This window comes from Symphalangus syndactylus, chromosome 5 (genome assembly GCF_028878055.3).
Source record: "Symphalangus syndactylus isolate Jambi chromosome 5, NHGRI_mSymSyn1-v2.1_pri, whole genome shotgun sequence".
Taxonomy (NCBI): Eukaryota; Metazoa; Chordata; class Mammalia; order Primates; family Hylobatidae; genus Symphalangus; species Symphalangus syndactylus.
The window spans coordinates 24,659,214-24,679,701 of record NC_072427.2 but is presented as its reverse complement, the minus strand read 5'-3'; the positions used below and the strand labels follow the sequence as shown (position 1 = coordinate 24,679,701).

Genomic DNA, 20,488 nt, shown 5'->3' with positions numbered 1-20,488 from the left:
TCTGGAAGCTAGGCATTTTCTACACATTCTTAAGTATGATATTTTAGTCAAAATCTTGGTAATATAACCAATGTTTCCAATTGCATCATACTTATGAAGAGATTATACACATATATATAATATACACATATATATTCAATGTTAAGATTTTATTTTCAAAGCTTTTTTGTTGTACAGAAAGTAAAAATGCTGTCGCAATCTCAGTGTAATTGGTAGCCACAGATGGTTGACTCACCAATCACAGCTATCCATGCTACAGCAAGAGTCTCACACAAAAAGCTAACAATGCTTACAATTTTGTTGGGGTGAAGTCCCTAAGCTCGGTGGTAGATTACCAAGAGGGACCAAATGGAGAAAGGCAGAATGTCACAGAACCTATTCTTTGGCTCTTTGGGTGGGTGGATGTCCTGGGGTTTGTATCACAGCTACTTTTTTTTTTTTTTTAAACAGCTACCAAATCCATGAATAGTCCAAACAATACTGAACAGTTCTGTTTCTGCAGGTGGTCTGGGGTCTTAACCATCGTCTTCATCATCTGTTTCTCTCTTCCTGTTTTCACCTTTTCCGATTTCTTCCTCCTCTTCATCCTCATCTTCATCCTCATCCATCTTCATCAAGTCCAAATTCTTCTTCCTCCTCACTGACTTCATCTTTGTCATCATCCCCTTCTACAGCTTCGTCTTCATCTTCCTCTTCATCCAACTCCTCTTCTTCACCATCCTCATTCTCCTCCTCTTTCTCATCTTCTCCTTCTTCATCCTCCTCCTCTTTATCCACACCATCCACCTGGGCATCTGAGTCAGGGGCTTCCTGGTCCTCTGGGTCATAGGTATCCAAGTAGGTCAGCTGGGGCAGGAGCTTGAAGCCACTCTCTTGGTAGTCATTCAGGTTAATAACCTCACAGTTAAAGAGGTCCAGGCTTTTTAGACATTCTAACTTTCTCAAAGGTTCCAAGGTGCTGATATCTTTCAGTTTTTTTCCACTTAAGTTTAAATGTATGAGATTTGGAAGTTTTTCTGCAAACATATTCAGACCTCCAAAGATTCTATTTTCACTGAGTACAAACTTTTTCAATTTAGGCAGCTTGGGGAGATTTGAAATTGAAATCAAACCTACATTTATTAAACGGAGGAACTCTTAAGTTCACAAATTCAGCTGTTAAGCTCTCAATTTTCCAGTCATTTGATCTGCAGTTGTCCGAGACATGTTCTCGAACCGTCTTTGAACACTCTTACATCTCACTTGAAAAACATCGAGCACACCAGGTAAAACCCTGATGGACGAATTCCCACAAGTTCGCGGCTTGTTAACCACAGCCACCTGAGGGCACGAAACCCGGCTGCTTGCGGGACCGGAGCGGGGTGGGAGGCCACGCGGGGCCGCCCTCAGCGGGAAAGCCACTCACCCGCGGGGGCGTCCACCCGCAGCGCCACTTGGCCCCGCGCCAGTCCGCGGGGGGGGGCTCGCGGTGGCGGGCAGTCGCGCGAAACCCGGGAGACCAAAGGGGCGATTCCTCCAGGCGGGACCAGCGCACACGCAGCTGCGCCGCACGAGGGCCGCAACGGTACTCTAGCGAGGCCAGAGGCTGCACGACCCGCCAGCAGAGGCTAGCTGAGGCCCGCCCCAAACCATCCAAGAGAGAATGCATTTTTATTGAACTTATATAAATAAAAATACTCATGAATAGTTTCTGAATTTTGGAAGAATCAGGTAGGAAGAAGAAGCAATTGCTTCTATTTTTGTATACGTTACCAAATTATTATAAACTATAGATAGCTTATGAGATAAAATTTCCTGAAATCTGGAATTTAAGTAAATAACCAATAAGGGTTTAAATAAGAGTCGTCAGAACATTATTTCTATCAATTGCTTAGTTTCATGTATTTTGTTTTGTTTTGCTTGATGTTAATTAGCAGTTTTATGAACCCATTGGTTTTTTAATTAGGGCTCTGGAAATTTTTATTGAGTCCATTGATGTTAAAGTTACCAGATATCTGTTGCTAGAGTGTTTTCCGTGAAAAGCAATTTTAGATTATAGCTGATTGCAAATACTTTTAAAGAAGAATTCAAAACAATAATTATAGATGACAAAAACTTAGAATAACCATGATTAAAATCTGATGAAAGTTCTCAGTTGACAAATAAATTTATTTATGTCTACTACATGCAGTATTTTCAGATAACAACCAGAATCATGACTGACAGTGTCACATCAGAACTTTTATAAATTTTTATAATCTTTCATAAATTTTATATTATCGTTAGAACACTCATATTAATAAGATAGCCACATAAATACAGCTTTAGAAAACATTCAACATAGCAATAAAATTATGGCTTTTAACAAATTAACAGATTTTAATAACGTTATATAATTTTTGGAACGTTATATTAATAGCATACTCATAATTGTAACTGAAAGAAGATCCAGCATCACTTACCATTTGGCAATGCTTCCCATACAATTTACCTAAGTCTAATCATTTAGTATCTCTAGAAGATGAGAGAGACATTTTTTGAGGCTCTCTGGAGGCCCACCCAGAAAATCCTAGTTAATTTTAGGTCAAAAAGAGATAATTTAGAATATTGATTCTGGGGAAACCTGCCAAAGATATTAAAAGGTTCAAAACAGTTATCAAAACAGAATCACAGGCCCCAGCCCCCATGGTGGTTCATGCTTGTAATCCCAACATTTTGGGAGGTCAATGCAGGAGGCCAGAAGTTCAACACCAGCCTGGGCAACATAGCAAGATCCTGTCTTTAAAAAAATTTTTAAAAATAAAAATAGTTTTAAAAAACAGAATCACCAGTCACTATAAAATAAGTTATTCATTATCCAGAGTGATGAAAGGCTCAAAAGCAGTACAGAAAGTTGCATGGATATTAAAACCTTAACCTCTTTAAAGCCCAGTTTTCCTAAATAATAAAAAACTTAATAAAGAAAATACAGGTATTATCGTCATAAAATGTAAAAAATATATATTTTTAAGACAAATTACCGAAAAGGTAAAGAAAAATCTCCTGTAGTGTGATTGCTCTTCCTTAGGTGAAGCCCATTTAGATAACCTGGAACTCAAATTAATCAGACACATGAAGGGTATATCCTGGATTATGACTGTATGCTATGTTATAAAGGAATGTAAACAAGAAAACTAATACCTTGACCAGGAGAATGCATGGCTCTCAGTAATAGCATGACAAGTTTCCTGGTTACAAAGAACAATTCAGACACATCAAGAAAAGCCAAGAGTATGGAATCAAATTATATTGGAGGAAAACTTTGCTTTTCTAGACCTCCAAAATAAAATGTCATCATCAGGTCATAACAACAGAGTTGAAACTGAAAAAAATGTTACAGCAGTTGGCCAGGCCCAGTGGTTCCCACCTGTAATCCCAGAATTCTGGAACACTGAGGTCGGAGGATCACTTGAGGCCAGGAGTTCAAGACCAGCTCTGGCAGCATAGTGAGACCTCGTCTCCACATACACACACAAGTTACAGTAGTTGACAAAAAGGTTGAAGGAGAGAGTTATCACCAGAGCCAAGCAAAAAGATACACCTTTTCAAGGGAAGAAAGAGCAGAAGGCAATGATGTATGTCCTACAAATCATATGCGGTGAGGTACAGCAAAAGTTGAACTTATATAAGTCTGAGAAGTTTTAAAAAGGAAAATTTTACCTCAAGAAGTGAAGTTACCATTCTGAATGAAAAACACAGCATTTTCCAACCTAAAACTAGATAAACTAATTAGATATCTGGATGAAATAGAAACTGTCTGTAGTTTAGAAGATGGCTATTAAAGAAACAGGTTTCAGAATTAAAAATCAAAACCTCTTGCAGTTTTACTAAGAGCAAATCAATACTTTAAGAAAATCTTGTTTTTACATGGAGAACCACGCTTTAACATTTTGGATTAATGCATTTTTTAGGTCCAAATTCAATATTTAGAAAAACTTTTAAATAATTTCCTTCTAATTATAGCCAATTTGATCACAAAAACAATTCCTTCTATAAATTATTTTTGATGAAACTTACTGCAACCTACTCAGACCACTGATGACATACTTGGGCTTTCTGCATTTTCCTATACTTCTTCTATCTTAAATAACCAATTATTTTACTTTAGGACAAAATTTACCATGCAAGATTCTTTCTTATTCAAAATTATTCTCTTTTCTTTTTCATGTTTTTTACCAAAAACATATTTTCATGTTTATAACTTTTCTTTACATTTCTCTCTCCTGCTTGCTGATTCCATTTTATTTCTATTTCCTTCCTAAATCTATATTTTAAAACAACCTTCAAATAACCTCTGAATTAGACAAAATTACTCTTTCTTTCTCAACAAAGAGCATATTGTATACTTTTCTTATAATTTTTTTCATCAAAAACACATCTGACTTTTTTGGTATATTTAAATACAAAGTTATATATATTAATTAGAATGTTTAACTCTTAGCAACCTTAAATTTTTAGCAAAAACCTGGGAAGCAAGAAATCTTGACTTCTCTGTTACATATCAGTATTTTAGAGATTAAAACTATTTTATAAGTTTTAGAAATATGTTTCCCCATAACATAATTTTTTTTAACTTTTAAGTTCAGGGGTACATGTGCAGGATGTGCAGGTTTGTTACATAGGTAAACATGTGTCATGGGGGTTTGTTGTGCAGACTGTTTCATCACCCAGGTATTAAGCCTAGTATCCATTAGTTACTTTTCCTGATCCTCTCCCTCCTGCCACCTTCCACCTTTTGAGAGGCCCCAGCGTGTGTTATTCCCTTCTATGTGTCCATGTGTTCTCATCATTTAGCTCCCGCTTATAAGTGAGAACATGTGGTATTTGGTTTTCTGTTCCTGCATTAGTTTGCTAAGGATAATGGCCTCCAGCTCCACCCATGTCCCTGCAGAGGACATGATCTCATTCTTTTTGTGGCTGCATAGTATTCCATTGTGTGTATGTACCACCTTTTCTTTATCCAGTCTATCATTGATGGGCACTTAAGTTGATTCCGTGTCTTTGCTATTGTGAATAGTGCTGTAATGAACATACACGTGCATGTGTCTTTATAATAGAATGATTTCTATTCCTTTGAGTGTACCCAGTAATGGGATTGCTGGGTGAAATGGTATTTCTGTCTTTAGGTCTTTGAGGAATGGCCACACTACCTTCCACAATGGTTGAACTAGTTTACACTCCCACCAACAGTATAAAAGCATTCCTTTTTCTCTACAACCTCACCAGCATCTGCTATTTTTTGACTTTTTAGTAGCAGCCATTCTGACTGGTATGAGATGGTATTCATTGTGGTGTTGATTTGCATTTCTCTAATGATCAGTGATGTGTTGATTTTTTTTTTCTTTCTTTTTTTTTTTTTTTTTTTTTTTTAAGATGGAATTTCACTCTTGTTGCCCAGGCTGGAGTGTAGTGGTATGAACTCGGCTCACTACAACCTCCGCCTGCCAGGTTCAAGCAATTCACCTGCCTTAGCCTCCCTTGTAGCTGGGATTACAGGCACGCACCACCATACCCAGCTATTTTTTGTATTTCTTTTCTTTTGAGACAGAGTCTTGCTCTGTCGCCCAGGCTGGAGTGCAGTGGTGTGATCTCAGCTCACTGCAAACTCTGCCTCCTGGGTTCACACCATTCTTCTGCCTCAGCCTCCCGAGTAGCTGGGACCACAGGCACCCGCCACCTTACCCGGCTAATTTTTTTGTATTTTTAATAGAGACAGGATTTCACTGTGTTGGCCAGGCTGGTCTCAAACTCCTGACCTCGTGATCCGCCCACCTCTGCCTCTCAAAGTGCTGGGATTACAGGTATGAGCCACCATGCCTGGCCGATGTTGATTTTTTTCATATGATTGTTGGCCTGATGTATATCTTCTTTTGATAAGTGTCTGCTCATGTCTTTTGCCCACTTTTTAATGGGGTTGTTTGTTTTTTCTTGTAAGTTCTTGATTAAGTTCCTTATAGATGCTGGATATTAGACCTTTCTTGGATGCATAGTTTGCAAAATATTTTCCCCATTCCATAGGTTGTCTGTTTACTCTGTTGATTGTTTCTTTTGCTGTGCAGAGCTTTTTAGTTTAATTAGATCCCATTTGTCAATTTTTACTTTTGTTGCAATTGGTTTTGGCATCTTCATCATGAAATCTTTGCCCATGCCAATGTCATGAATGGTATTACCTCATTTTTATTCTAGGGTTTTTATAGTTTTGGGTTTTACATTTAAGTCTTTAATCCATCTTGAGTTAATTTTTGTATATGGTGTGAGGAAGGGGTCCAGTTTCAATCTTCCGCATATGGCTAGCCAGTTAGTTATCCCAGCATAATTTATTAAATGGGCATCCCCCATTGCTTGTTTTTGTCAGGTTTGTTGAAGATCAGATAGTTGTAGGTGTGCAGTCTTATTTCTGGGTTCTCTCTTCTGTTCCATTGTTCCATGTGTCTGTTTTTGTACCAGTATCATGCTGTTTTGGTCACTGTAGCCTTGTAGAATAGTTTGAAGTTGGGTAGTGTGATGCTTCCAGCTTTGTTCTTTGTGCCTAGGATTGCCTTGGCTATTCAGGCTCTGTTTTGGTTTCATATGAATTTTAAAATAGTTTTTTTCTAGTTCTATGAAGAATGTCAATGGTAGTTTAATTGGAATAACACTGAATCTATAAACTGCTTTAGGCAGTATGGCCATTTTGATGACATTGATTCTTCTTACCCATGAGCATAGAATGTTTTTCCATTTGTTATGTCATCTCTGATTTTTTTGAGCAGTGGTTTATAGTTCTCCTTGTCGAGATCCTTCACTTCTCTCGTTAGCTGTATTCCTAAGTATTTTATTCTTTTTGTGGCAATTGTGAATGAGATTGTCTTCTTGATTTTTGGCTCCCAGGTTGACTGTTGTTGGTATATAGGAATGCTAGCAATTTTTGCACATTGATTTTGTATCCTGAGACTTTGCTGAAGTTGATTATAAGCTTAAGAGGGTTTTGGGCTGAGATGATGGGGTTTTCTAGATGTAGGATTATGTCATCTACAAACAGGGATAGTTTGACTTTCTTTCTTCCTATTTGAATGCTTTTTATTTCTTTCTCTTGCCTGATTGCCCTGGCCAGAACTTCCAATACTATGTTGAAGAGCAGTGGTGAGAGGGGACATCGTTGTCTTGTGCCAGTTTTCAAGAGGAAGGCTTCCAGTATTCCCCATTCAGTATGATATTGGCTGTGGGTTTGTCATATATGGCTCTTATTATTTTGAGGTATGTTCCTTCAATACCAGGGATATTGAATTTTATTGAAAGCTTTTTCTGCATCTATTGAGATAATCGTGTGATTTTTGTCTTTAGTTCTGTTTATGTGATGAATCACACTTACTGATTTGCATATGTTGAACCAACATTACATCCTGGGGATGAAGCCTCCTTGATCATGGTAGATAAGCCTTTTGATGTGCTGCTGGATTCAGTTTGTCAGTATTTTGTTGAGGATTTTTGCATCAATGTTCACCAAGGATACTGGCATGAAGTTTTCTTTTTTTGTTTTATTTCTGCCAGGTTTTGGTATCAGGGTGATGCTGGCCTCATAGAATGAGTTAGGAAGGAGTCCTTCCTTTCTAATTTTTTAGAATAGTTTCCATAGAAATGGTACCAGCTCTTCTTTGTACCTCTGGTAGAATTCAGATGTGAATCCATCTGCTCCTGGGCTTTTTTTGGTTCAAAGGCTAATTACTGCCTCAATTTCGGCACTCATTATTGGTCTATTCAGAGATTCAGTTTCTTCCTGGTTGAGTCTTGGGAGGGTGTATGTGTCCAAGAATTTATTCATTTCTTCCAGATTTTCTAGTTTATGTGCATAGAGCTGTTTATAATATTCTCTGATGGTTGTTTGTATTTCTGTGGGGTCAGTGGTAATATTCCCCTTATCATTTCTGATTGTGCATAACATAATTTTTAATGTATATTAATAGACTCATATACTTTAGTCTTTCTATAAAACTTAAGAAGCCAAGAACAAGCTTATATTTGTGTTTGGCAATTTGTTTCAGTTAAAATTTTCTTTTTATTTGGAAATCACCCAGGCATAGATACCAGAGTATCTATTATTTAATTTAACATAACATAACTTTAAGATTTCCAATTACAGAAAAAGTTTATTTAAAAGAAAAGTAAAAAAAAAACCCATAAAAAGTTCATTTATAAGCATTTATTTGATTTACATTTACTTGATTTTTTTAAAGACAGCTCACCTAGACTACTTATGAGAACTGAAAAGTAGACAAAGCCCATCACCCTTTCAAGTTATTTCCCTATTAATCATTTTAATAGCCTGTCTTAGGTATTTAAGTACAAACCTTAAAGTTAAATATATGAATATATTGCTGGTAAATATTCAGCAAAATGTATCAGCAGATACATCTGTTTTCATTAAACTGACAATATTAAAGTCTTATTTGTCAGGAAATTACCCAAACAGATAATTCTGTTTTAGAATGGATTTATAGTTTTGTAACCTTTGTGTCAAACCCTGATTCTTTAAAACATCTAGCAAAGACAATATAAAACTGACCAGTAAACTTAAGCAAAAATGCATACTGACAATTTTGAAGACATTTTTATTTTTATTTTATCAGTAATTTAAAAACCAGTTTATTTACTAAAGAGTTATTTAGTCATGTGAACTAAAAGGTATCTGGGTTAATGGCTATATACATATTATATTTTATATGAGTACTCATTTATCCTTAGAGGATTTCTGACCAACGACATCAGGTTTTACTATGTAAACACAGCATACAACATGATAAATGTACATATCCATAACACATCTAAACACATATACACACTCAAATAAAAATCTTATGGCTTTCATTTTAGTATTATAGTCATGAGATAGTATTACAACTCATTGTTTTCTTTGTTTGTTTTTGTTTTTGTTTTTGTTTTGAGATGGAGTCTCGCTCTGTTGCCCAGGCTGGAGTGCAGTGGCACAATCTCAGCTCACTGCAACCTCCGTCTCCCGGGTTCAAGTGATTCTCCTGCCTCAGCCTCCGGAGTAGCTGGGATTACAGATGTGCATCACCATGCCCAGCTAAGTTTTGTATTTTTAGTAGAGCTGGGGTTTCACCATGTTGGCAGGCTGGTTTCAAACTCCTGATCTCAGATGATCCACCCAGCTCAGCCTCCCAAAGTCCTGGGATTACAGGCGTGAGCCACCATGCCCGGCCAACTCACTGGTGTATAAAAGAAAGTGAGATCCAAATTATATTTCTAACAAAATTGAGATTTGTTCACATTGCTAAACTTTATTTGCCCTGATAGGTAATTGAATGAAGGCTGAAGATCAAAATTTTGGGGAAAGCAGTTTCCATGTCAGTTTGATTTTGAAAAACTTCCTTCGTCTTATTTTTTTTAGCTTCAAGTGAGTTCAAGTTTAAAATTTCAATATTTACATTTTATCTAGGATTGGCTGAATTGTATAAGAAAAATGAAATCTCCAGGTAGCCTTGAACAAGTAACAAATCTATTTGCTGATCTGGTTTACTTCATTAACAAATGTGGGCAGGGAAGAATTTTAGCAGTTTATTTTTCTCTTTTTCTCAGCTTTTTCCTTTTGGCCTCAGTGTAGCCAAAAAGTAAAATTTTTATGCTGGACAGAGATACCTTACGTTATTGCTCTGAGCTCAAGATTTTGACCTGTTTGATCTGAGAGCCTAATTTTTAGAAATATTTATCTATTTCTTTTCACTTTAGATTATTAATTTGTCAGTTAAGTATTTTATCATTGCACACAATTGTTAGGAACACCTATTTTATATTCCTAAAAGATATCAGGGTTGTTGGTTACCACGGAACTATTGGAATTTGCAAAACCATCAATTTGAAAGTTCTTAAAGACTTTTAAAAATCTTTGCTTGAATGCCGTAAGTGATGAGTTTTATCTTAACACCAGTGGAAAAGTCAGCAAATTCAAAGTAGGTAGAAAAAAATAGAGAGATAGAGAACATGTAAGACTCTCCAGTTTAACTCTATAGTTGCAGGTTTTTTGAGTAAAGACCATTTGAACTCTGAATTTTCCCTGATGGAATTTGCCTATCAGTTTGAAAATGTACACAAGAGCAGGCCATAATATGTAGCTGGCTGGAGTCTCAGAAAACCTGGCATGCCTTAATGTTTGTGAATCCCATTCTGTTTCTTATTAATCTCTCAAGAGCAAGGAAAATCCAAAAATCATGTCAGAGAACATCAGGAATTGAGACCAGTGTTTTAGATGAGGGTGATTGCCCTGTGGCTTTTAATTAGCCATCCTGCACCCACCATCCAGAGTGTTTACTTTTACTCTCAGAAGATTTTCAGAAACAAGTAAGGGAAAAAGTCAAACAAAAGCAAAAAAACCCAGATAAGAATGCTCACAAACATTTTAACCTAGGCGTGCAGATCACACAAAATATTAAACTAGGTATGCAAGCTAGACCAAAAGTAAATTTACCAGAAGATATGCCTCAGAGACAGAATGTAAATTCTGTGGAAACCAAGAGTACTCAATCTGGAAAAAAACATTTGTCTTTATACCAGAAAGGACGTATCAGAAAAGACAAAAAGTCTTTTTTTCATCCCAAGAATGATGTATGTTTTTTTTTTATTAAGGTGGGCTTATCTAAACCAGATCCCAAATAATATTTAAAAAGCCCCTACCAAAAGAAGAGGGGCTCAACCTGAGAGAAAACTCGCCAGGGCAGAAAAGATGAACCATGGAAGCAGAGCCCAAAGGATTGAAGTGAGTACCGCACACTGGTTCCAAGAATCACTGATCCTTCCCAAGACTGATCTTTTTCAGATTCCACTTTTGACACCATATATGTCACCCTAAATAACAAATAGAGAGAGGCTCTCTAAAAGAAAAGATACTTATCTGGGGACAGCGCATTTCAATGGGACTATGCATGACATAGTAAACTATGTGTGTATCCAGGGAGGTAAAGAAAGATAAGGGTTTTTAAAGGAAAAGATTAGGACTATATAGTTGTTTTTAAATAATTTTCCTTGGTCACAAAGATCAATAACAAGGTGACACCAATCCAAGGTTGGATAGGCAAGTGTTGGGTAGATGGCCTTGTAGAAGTATTTTTTGTATAAGGTGGTAATGATCTTTGTGTAAGGCTGTGGTTTTTATAGAATCTTTTCGTTATCAGGCATATAAGTGTGAGAACCCTCTCTTTATGGCCTTTCCCAGCTCTATTTGTCAGAATTATCTTAACATTAGTGACTCTGTTTTAATTCTGACAATTTTCATACATGAAAAATTTCTCTGTAGCATGTGATGATGTTTGATAGCATTTCACCCATAGTAGAACTTCTTCTGAAATTGGAGTCAATCTTCTCCAGCCTTGCTGCTGCCTTATCAAATAAGTTTATGTAATAGTCTAAATCCTTTGTTGTCATTTCAGCAATGTTCATAGTATCTTCACCAGGAGTAGATTCCACCTCCAGGAACCACTTTACTTGTTCATCCATAAGCAGCAACTCCTCCTCAAGACTGCAGCAACACTGTCACATCTTCAGGCTCCATTTTTAATTCTAGTTTTCTTGTTATATCTGTGACATCTGCAATTACCTCCTCCGTTAAAATATTGAACTCCTCAAAGTCATCCATGAGGATTGAAATCAATTTCTTCCAAACTCTCAGTAATGTTGATATTTTGACCTCCTCCCATGAATCACAAATGTTCTTAATGGCATCTAGAATGGCAAATCCTTTCCAGAAAGTTTTCAATTTGATTCACCCAGATTCATCAGAGAAATCACTATCTTTGGCAGCTATGGCCTTAAAAATGTATTTCTTGGCTGGGTGTGGTGGCTTACACCTGTAATCCCAGCACTTTGGCAGGAGAATCGCTTGAACCTGGGAGGCAGAGGTGAGCCAAAATCATGCCACTGCACTCCAGCCTGGACAACAGAGCAGGACTCTGTCTCAAGAAAAAAAAAAAAAGAAGCATTTCTTAAATAATAAGACTTGAAAGTTGAAATTACTTCTTGATCCATGGGCTGCAGAATGGATATTATGTTAGCAATCATGAAAACAATATTAATCTCCTTGTACATCTCCATCAGAGCTCTTGGGTGACTAGGTGCATTGTCAATAAACAGTAATATTTTGAAAGAAATCTTTTTTTTTTTCTAAGCAGTAGGTCTCAACAGTGGGCTTAAAATAGTGAACAAAGCTGCAAACAGATGTGCTGTCATCTAGGCTTTCTTCTTCCAGTTATGGAGCACAGGAAAAGTAGATTTAGCATAATTCTTAAGGGACCTAGTGTATTACTCTGTTTTCATGCTGCTGATAAAGACATACCTGAGACTGGGTGATTTATAAAGAAAAAGAGGTTAATGGACTCACAGTTCCACATGGCTGGGGAGGCCTCACAGTCATGGTGGAAGGTGAAAGGCACATCTCACATGGTGGCAGACAAGACAGAAAAGAGCTAAATTAGAGGGGAAACCTCTTAAAAAACCATTAGATCTCATGAGACTTATTCACTACCATGAGAACAGTATGGGGAAAACCACCCCCATGATTCAAATATCTGCCACTGGGTCCCTCCCACAACATGTGGGAATTATGGGAACTACAATTTGAGATGAGATTTGGGTGGGGACACAGCCAAACCATATCACCTAGGATTTTCAGAATAGTAAATGAGCATGGGCTGCATTAGCCACTAACAAGATAATCATCCTGTTCTCTGAAGCTTTGAAGGCAAGCATTAACTTTTTTCTCTATGAAAGTCCTAGATGACATCTTCTAATGTAAGGCTTTTTTGCCTACATTGAAAATCAGGCATTACCTTTTTTCTCTGTGAAAGTCCTAGATGACGTCTTCTAATGTAAGGCTTTTTTTTTGCCTATATTGAAAATCTGTTGTTCAGTGCAGCCACCTTCATCAATGATCTTAGCCAGATCCTCTGGATAACTTGCTGCAGCCCTTACATCAGCACTTGCTGCTTTACTTTGCAGTTTTATGTTATGAAGATGGCTTTTTCCTTAAACCTTCTTTCCTTGAACCAGCCTTGGCTGGCTTTTCTTCTATAGCTTCTTCACTTCTCTCAGTCTTTATAGACTTGAAAATAATTAGAGCCGTGTTCTGGATTAGGCTTTGGCTCAAGGGAATGTGGTGGCTCGTCTGACCTTTTATCTAGACCACTAAAACTTTTTTCATATCAGCAAAGGCTGTTTTACTTTCTTATCATTTGTGTTTTCATTGGAGTAGAACTTTTAATTTCCTTCGAGAACTTCTCCTTTGCATTCACAACTTAGCTAACTGCTTTATGCAAGAGGCCCAGCTTTCAGCCTATCTTGGCTTTTGACATGTTTTTCTCACTCAGTTTAATCATATCTAGCTTTTTATTTAAGAGACAGACATGGCTCATGCCTATAATCCCAGCACTTTGGGAGGCCAAGGCAGGTGGATCACAAGGTCAGGAGAGTGAGACCATCCTGGCTAACATGGTGAAACTCCCTCTCTACTAAAAATACAAAAAAATTAGCTGGGTGTGGTGGCATGCGCCTGTAGTCTCAGCTACTTGGGAGGCTGAGGCAGGAGAATCGCTTGAACCTGGAGGTGGAGGTTGCAATGAGCCAAGATCGTGCCACTGCACTCCAGCCTGGACAACAGAGTGAGACTCCATCTCAAAAAAAAACAAAAACAAAAATAAAAAAGAGACAGACATTTGGCTCTTCCTTTCACTTGAACACTTGAACACTTAGTGGCCATTTTAGGATTATTAATTGTTCTAATTTATATATCGTTGTGTCTCAGGGACTGGGAAGGCCTGAGGAGAGGGAGAGAGATGGGGACATGGCTGGTAGGTGGAGCAATCAGAACACATAACATTTATTGATTAGATTTGCTATGTTATATGGCCATGGTTCATGGTGCCCCAAACAATTACAATGGCAACATCAAAAATCACTGATCCCAGATCACTATAATAGATATAATAATAAGAAAGTTTGAAATATCTTGAGCATTACCGAAAGGTGACATGGAGACATCAAGTGAGCACATGCTGTTGGAAAAATGGCTCCAACAGACTTGCTTGCTGCAGGCTTGCCAAAAACCTTCAACTTGTAAAACAAAATCAGTATCTGCAAAGTGCAATAAAGTGAATTGCAATAAAATGATGTATTCCTGTATCTAAAATGTCTAGTTTTCAACAAAAAATCGTGAGACCTGCAAAGAAACAGAAAACTGTGACCCACAGACAGAAAGAAGATAAAAAACAAACAAACAAAAAAGTCCACAGAAACTGCCTTTGACAGAGCCCAGATGTTGGACTTAGCAGACAAAGACTTCAAAGCAGCCATTATAAATATGTTAAAAAAAAAACTAAGGGATACCATGATTAAAGAATTAAAGGAAGGTATGATGATAGTGTTTCATTATGAAATATAAAATAGCAATAGACAGAAATTATAAAATATAACCAAATGTAAATTCTGTAGTTGAAAAGTACCATAACCAAAATAAAAAATTCACTAGTGGAATACAGCAGTAAGTTTGAGCTGGCAAAACAAAAATTTGCAAACTTGAAGATAAATCAATAGAAATTATGCAATCTGAAGAACAGAGAGAAAAAAATGAAGAAAAACAAATAGCATCTTGGAGGAATGTAGGATATCAGTAAGTGCATTAATATACACGTGATGGGAGTTTCATAAAGACAGAAGAGAGACAAAGGATCAGAAAAAATATTCCAAACAATAAGGCCTGAAAATTCCTCAAATTTGATGAAAAGAGCATTAATTTACATATTCAGGCAGCTCAAGCAGAATAAAAGAAAAGAGATCAATATCCAAATATATCTAGTTAAAATGTTAAAAGACAAAGACAAAAAAAAATCTTGGAAGCAGCAAGAGTATGTGTAAGGGAGGCAAAATAAGATTAATAGCTGATTTCTCATCAGAAATAATGGAGGCCATGGCTGGGCGCAGTGGCTCATGCCTGTAATCCCAGCACTTTGAAAGGCTGAGGAGGGCCGATCACTTGAGGTCAGGAGTTCAAGACCAGCCTGACTAACCTGGTAAAACCCCATCTCTACTAAAAATACAAAAATTACCCAGGCATGGTGGCACATGCCTTTAGTCCCAGGTAGTTGGGAGGCTGAGGCATGAGAATTGCTTGAACCCAGGAGGTAGAGGTTGCAGTGAGCCCAGATTGTGCCACTGCAATCCAGCCGGGTTGATAGAGTGAGACTCTGTCTTGGAAGAAAAAGAAATAAGGGAGTCCAGAGGTAGTAGGATGGCATATTTAAAATATTGAAAGAAAGAAAAAAACACTATCAACCAAGAATCATGTATCCAGAAAAAGCATCTTACAAAAATTAAGGTAAGCAAAAACCAAGAGAATGTGTTGCTAGCAGACCTGATTTATAACAAATATGAAAGAAAGTTAATTCAGGTTGAAAACAACACCAAGCAGTAATTTGTATTCATAGAAAAATACCATGGAGCACTATCAATAAAGATATTTCTTCTCGTAAGTGATTTAAAGCAATTGTATAAAACACTATGTATAATTGTATTATTGGGTCTATTTATATATAAAAATGTAATATACTTGTCAAAAATAGCAGCAAGGAAGTAGGTGGGAGCAAAGCTGTATCAGTGTAAGTATTTACTGAATGACCCAATCATTAGAACCTTGTTAAAAATGTAGAGACTAGAGCTGCTTTGTTTTATTCTTGATTTTATGGGGAATATGAAAAATACTTAAAAGGAAAAACAAACAAACATGACTTTGGAGTCGGAAAGTTTGGATTGAGTCCTTTCTTTGAGCAACTTTTAGCAGTTTGAATTTCGACTGCTAGCTTCTTTGAGTCTCAGTTTCTGAATTTATCAAATGCAGTTAGTGGTATACTATCTGATCTAACTGCTTTGTCCTATATGTCCTTCAGAAGTATCCTCGAATGTGGTGATGTATTGACAGAGCTGGTGGATTCACCAGTATGTGGGAATGTTCCTATTTTTATTCTACACTTCAGCCTGCCAGTTCAAATTCTTCCCAGTTCAGCTCCAAAGCGGCCCCTCTCCCACGACTCAATGGCCATCCAATTCCCATTCTCACAGTTCCTCAAGGCAGAAAGGATCCTTCAACTCCATGGCCCTTCATCAGCATATATATATATATATATATATTTTTTTTTTTTAAGTGGAGATGGGGTCTCACTATGTTGCCCAGGCTGGCCTAGAACTCCCAGGGCTCAAGTGATCCTCCTGCCTCAGCTTCCCAAAGTGCTGGATTATAGGCTTGAGTCACCATGCCAGCCCATCAGCACATCTTTAATTGCACTTTTCACAGTCTTCCTGAAGTAATTAGTTTTCATGAACTATCTTTTCTTTTAGACTGGCTTTGCTGAAGGGAGCGAAGGCTCCTGTCTTCCATTTCAGTCACGTCTTACTAGACACTAAATACAGGTAAATTACTGAATGCATTCAATCAGCATCAAGCCTCCGGTGGTCCTACAGTAACTGGTATCCCTCCCCTCCCCAGAAAATAATATTTTGTTTTAATAATGTTGGCTACAGCAGAGTCTGGTTTTCTTAAGAGTTCCTGCAAATCGCAGGCTCGTCCTTTAACTTTGAGACCCAGGGAGGGAGGGAGCGAGGGAGGGAGGGAGAATGCTGTCAGGTCGGCAAAAATATGGACAACCTCAGAAACCTATAAACAGAAATACACTAACATGGTATATTTCTTACTTTTAAGGCCCTGAAATTTTTAATTCTCCTTTCTTCTTTCTATGCGATTTTGGTTTCCAAATGTCTACATTGGGCAGGTATTGTTTTATGATTAGGGCGAAATTGCTGCTGCTGCTGCTGCTGATTACAAAAAATAGGCTGCAAGCAAGCTGTGCTTCCATTTAAAAGCTCCTCCTTGTTGCCTCGACAAGCAAGGGGTACTCGATAGCACTTTTCGGTTAGATTCTAATAAAAAGAAAGAAAGCTTTAAATTTCTCTCTCGGAAGCACTTTGTCAGCCAGGGTTTTCCCTTTCGCCCGCCCTGCAGTTAAGGAAATCTAAGAGGTGGAAGTGGGGCGGGCTGGAAGGCCACAGACAGCCGCTGACCCAGACGCCCCATCTCCCGCCCCAGAGCCAGGCTGCGCGCTGTCACTTATTGGCCAGCAGGGTCCCGAACCTTGACCAATAGCCTGGGGCCGGGTCGTCATGGTGACTGGCCACGCTAACGCAAGGTGTCGGAGGGCTGCCCACTTGCTGAACAGCAGGGAGCCATGGCGCAGAACTTGTATGGTCCGGGAGTCCGGATAGGCAACTGGAACGAGGATGTCTACCTGGAGGAGGTACGCAGGGTGTGGCCAGGCGCAGACCCGCAGCTCAGGAACTCCCAGACCCTGCTTTCAGTTCAATCTCCTGCTTTGAGCGCCTCAAGCCTCCTCTCTCACCCAGCATACAGCGAATACCTCTAAAATTCCCCACTTCTCTAAACTCCCAAGGAATCTCACCTGCCGAACTGCAAACCCAGGTGTCACTGACCTCTACTCCGAGCACCCTGACTTTTCTTTCTGTGGGTCGCTTGTCCTCCCAAAGTCGGGCGCCTTGATTCTCAAGCCCCTGGCCTGTGTCTCCTGCTTAGTCTAGAGCCCCACTAAGTCCCCCGTATTCCTTAGTCTTACAGTCTCAGGCTGCAGGCCAGGTGAGGACACAGGCTCTAGGTAGAAATAATATCCCTCCCCACTCCAACTCTGCCATGCTTGCCCTCTTAAATGACCCTGCGTATTCCTTTTATTGACGTTGTACTCACTGCTTCGTATTCTCCCAAGGGTGGTCTTAACAAGGCTCTGAGCCATTCGTGTACGGGTCAGGTTGGGGAGGGGTGAACTTTCTAGTGTCAGTCATCATACAGTCAGGGGACACCTCAGCAGGGGAGACAGGGCCTCCAAATGTCACTCAGGATGGTATCTGGCTGGAGTAATTACTGGTGATGTTTCTTTTTCTTTGTTTTGCCTTTCTCATTTTTCTAAACATTCTATAATATAGTAAAAATATTAAAGTAGTGCTAAAAACATTCCATCATTCCCATTATGCTCACATCACTTTTTTTGTACTCAAATTTTGCTTTTTCAACTTGGAAGAGCTTCTGACCTAAAAGTTGTTAATACTAACATCTGTATTATTCAGGGCTACTGTTGTTGATTTTCTCTTTAACTAGGAGCTCATGAAAGACTTCTTAGAGAAGAGAGACAAGGGGAAACTTCTCATACAGAGAAGTAGAAGACTAAAACAGAATCTCTTGAGACAGGTAATTTTAAATTCAAACATTGTTTTCAAAATTCTATCGAACTTGGTGTGAGTATATGTTAAGCAAGAAAAAAATTTCATAACTGAGTTACCATTTGGAAAATGACAGTTTTTAAAAACAAAATTTGCAATGTTTTAAATTCTTCTAAGATTTTAGAAACATAAACGAAGTCTGCCCTAAATCATGTTTACCTGCATTTTACAAATAAAGAAATAAATGAGTTAATATGTAAATAAGTAAAATGCCGCTTAGTTGGTAATCGATAAATTTTTCGATGAATGTTGAATTTCTAGAATAATGAGTAAATCCATGTGATTTTCACCAGCTTTATTTGACTTCATCTGGGATTATTGGGAGCTTTGCCTTGGCAAAGGGTAAGGGAAAGGAAGAAGGAACTAAGGGTTCGAGGGAATCCAAGTGAAATCCTGAATGAAATGGGTACTAGTCTGAGAAGAAAGAAAATTGCCTTGGCAGTGACTGTTGAGGAATTGCATGGTTTATGTATTAAACGACTATTAAAATTGTAGATGCAACTTTCCGTAAGTGAAGATGGCTATATTCATTACGGTGACAAAGTGATGCTTGTGAATCCTGATGATCCTGACACAGAAGCTGATGTGTTTCTGGGTGGGGACCTGAGCCTGTGTATGACTCCAGATGAAATTCAGTCCCATCTGAAAGATGAATTAGAGGTACCCTGTGGCCTGAGTGCAGTTCAAGCCAAGACCCCAATTGGCAGAAACACTTTTATCATTTTGAGGTAAAGAGACTTTAATTTTCAGTTCATTTTCATCATAAATATGTTTCACTTGTAGCTTAAAGATTCCTGGGTATTGGAGCCACTGACTGGAGGGAAAGGTTTTGTGAACATTTTTCGTGATTTTCATCTTGCTTTGCTTACCTTGAGAATTATTGTCAAGGGAACTTTACAATCCCTTTTTACCTTGGACAGCAGGATAATTGTGTTCAATTCAAAATGCTTAAATCGTGAGTATAGGATCCAGGGAATTAAATCCATATTCTGCCCGAAAGCAAAGTGGGTTTTCCCTATAACATTTTGGAACTCTGAGCTCATTTGAGTGTTTTCATTGTTCTTAATATGGCTATGTTTTTTTTTTACAATAAAAATGTATAGTTTAATACAATGTGGCACTAGATGGGATTTGCTCTTCTAAAATTAACTGTCCATTAAAAATGTACTTCAAGAGATTTTGTAAATGAACAATTAAATCCTTAGAGAAGAAATGGATACATGATACAATTAAAAACTATTACTAATTCATATGACAGCAATGTAAGCATTGCAAGAATATATAGACCCGGGCCAGGAGTAGTGGCTCATGCCTGTAATCTCAACACTTTGGGAAGTCAAGGTAGGCAGATCACCTGAGGTCAGGAGTTCAAGACCAGCCTGGCCAACATGTGGAAACCTCATCTCTACAAAAAATACAAAAAATGAGCTGGGCGTGGTGGCAGGCTCCTGTAATTCCAGCTACTCATGTCACTGAAGCGTGAGAATCACTTGAACCTGGGAGGTGGAGGTTGCAGTGAGCCAAGATTGCACCACTGAACTCCAGCCTGGGGGAAAAAAAGAATATATAGACAGTTCTTCAAGTTCTAATTTAGATTTCCTTTGAATACATACGTTAAGACAACTAAAAATTGATCACAACCTCTGTTTCCTGAAGGATTAAGAGGGAACTGTATTAAATGTCTACAAATGTGTTACCTTGGTTCTCTCTGAAGATGTCAATGCACTTGACCAGAATTCCTTAGTATACATTAGCAAGATGTGCTTAGTTTACTCTAACCAGAGGCTCACAAAGTGGGGATGCTTTGTGTGCTAGCTATGGTGCAGGGCAGGGAGTAGGGTGCTAGCTGGATTTTAAGACCAAAAGAAAACACCTTTTTTTAAAATTATTTAATTCAGTTACAGTATGTGAATATAAATTATCAAAAAACTGATTACAAACAAAATTGCATGCCTAAAAAATAGTCATAGAATGATTCTAATACAGAGAGTTTACATTTACATTATACTTATTGTCCACTGACAGTGTACACAGAGATGCCACTGGTCAAGTCCTTAGATATGGGCAGGACTTTTGCCTGGGGATAACAGGAGGATTTGACAACAAAATGGTGAGTTATCACTTTGAATATCTACTTTGGATCAGTCATTTCTGG

General features: G+C 38.1%; 1 protein-coding gene and 1 pseudogene across 3 annotated transcripts in view; one reads left to right on the top strand and one right to left on the bottom strand.

Annotated features, from left to right (window-relative positions):
* Positions 1-340: 340 nt before the first annotated feature.
* Positions 341-1,648, bottom strand: LOC129481538 (acidic leucine-rich nuclear phosphoprotein 32 family member B-like; annotated as a pseudogene).
* The window catches only part of CFAP161 (cilia and flagella associated protein 161), a 29,834-nt gene continuing 10,946 nt past the window's right edge, over positions 1,601-20,488 (top strand). The window contains exons 1-4 of one of the 3 annotated variants that reach the window (XM_063639965.1): positions 1,601-1,710; positions 18,212-18,301; positions 18,829-19,061; positions 20,359-20,443. In XM_063639965.1, the coding sequence (XP_063496035.1) occupies positions 18,218-18,301; positions 18,829-19,061; positions 20,359-20,443 (402 nt within the window). In that variant the 5' untranslated portion in view covers positions 1,601-1,710; positions 18,212-18,217. Of the gene's footprint in view, positions 1,711-17,137; positions 17,343-18,211; positions 18,302-18,828; positions 19,062-20,358; positions 20,444-20,488 lie in introns of those variants that run through there. The other 2 variants (XM_055276903.2, XM_055276902.2) reach the window with 2 other exon arrangements.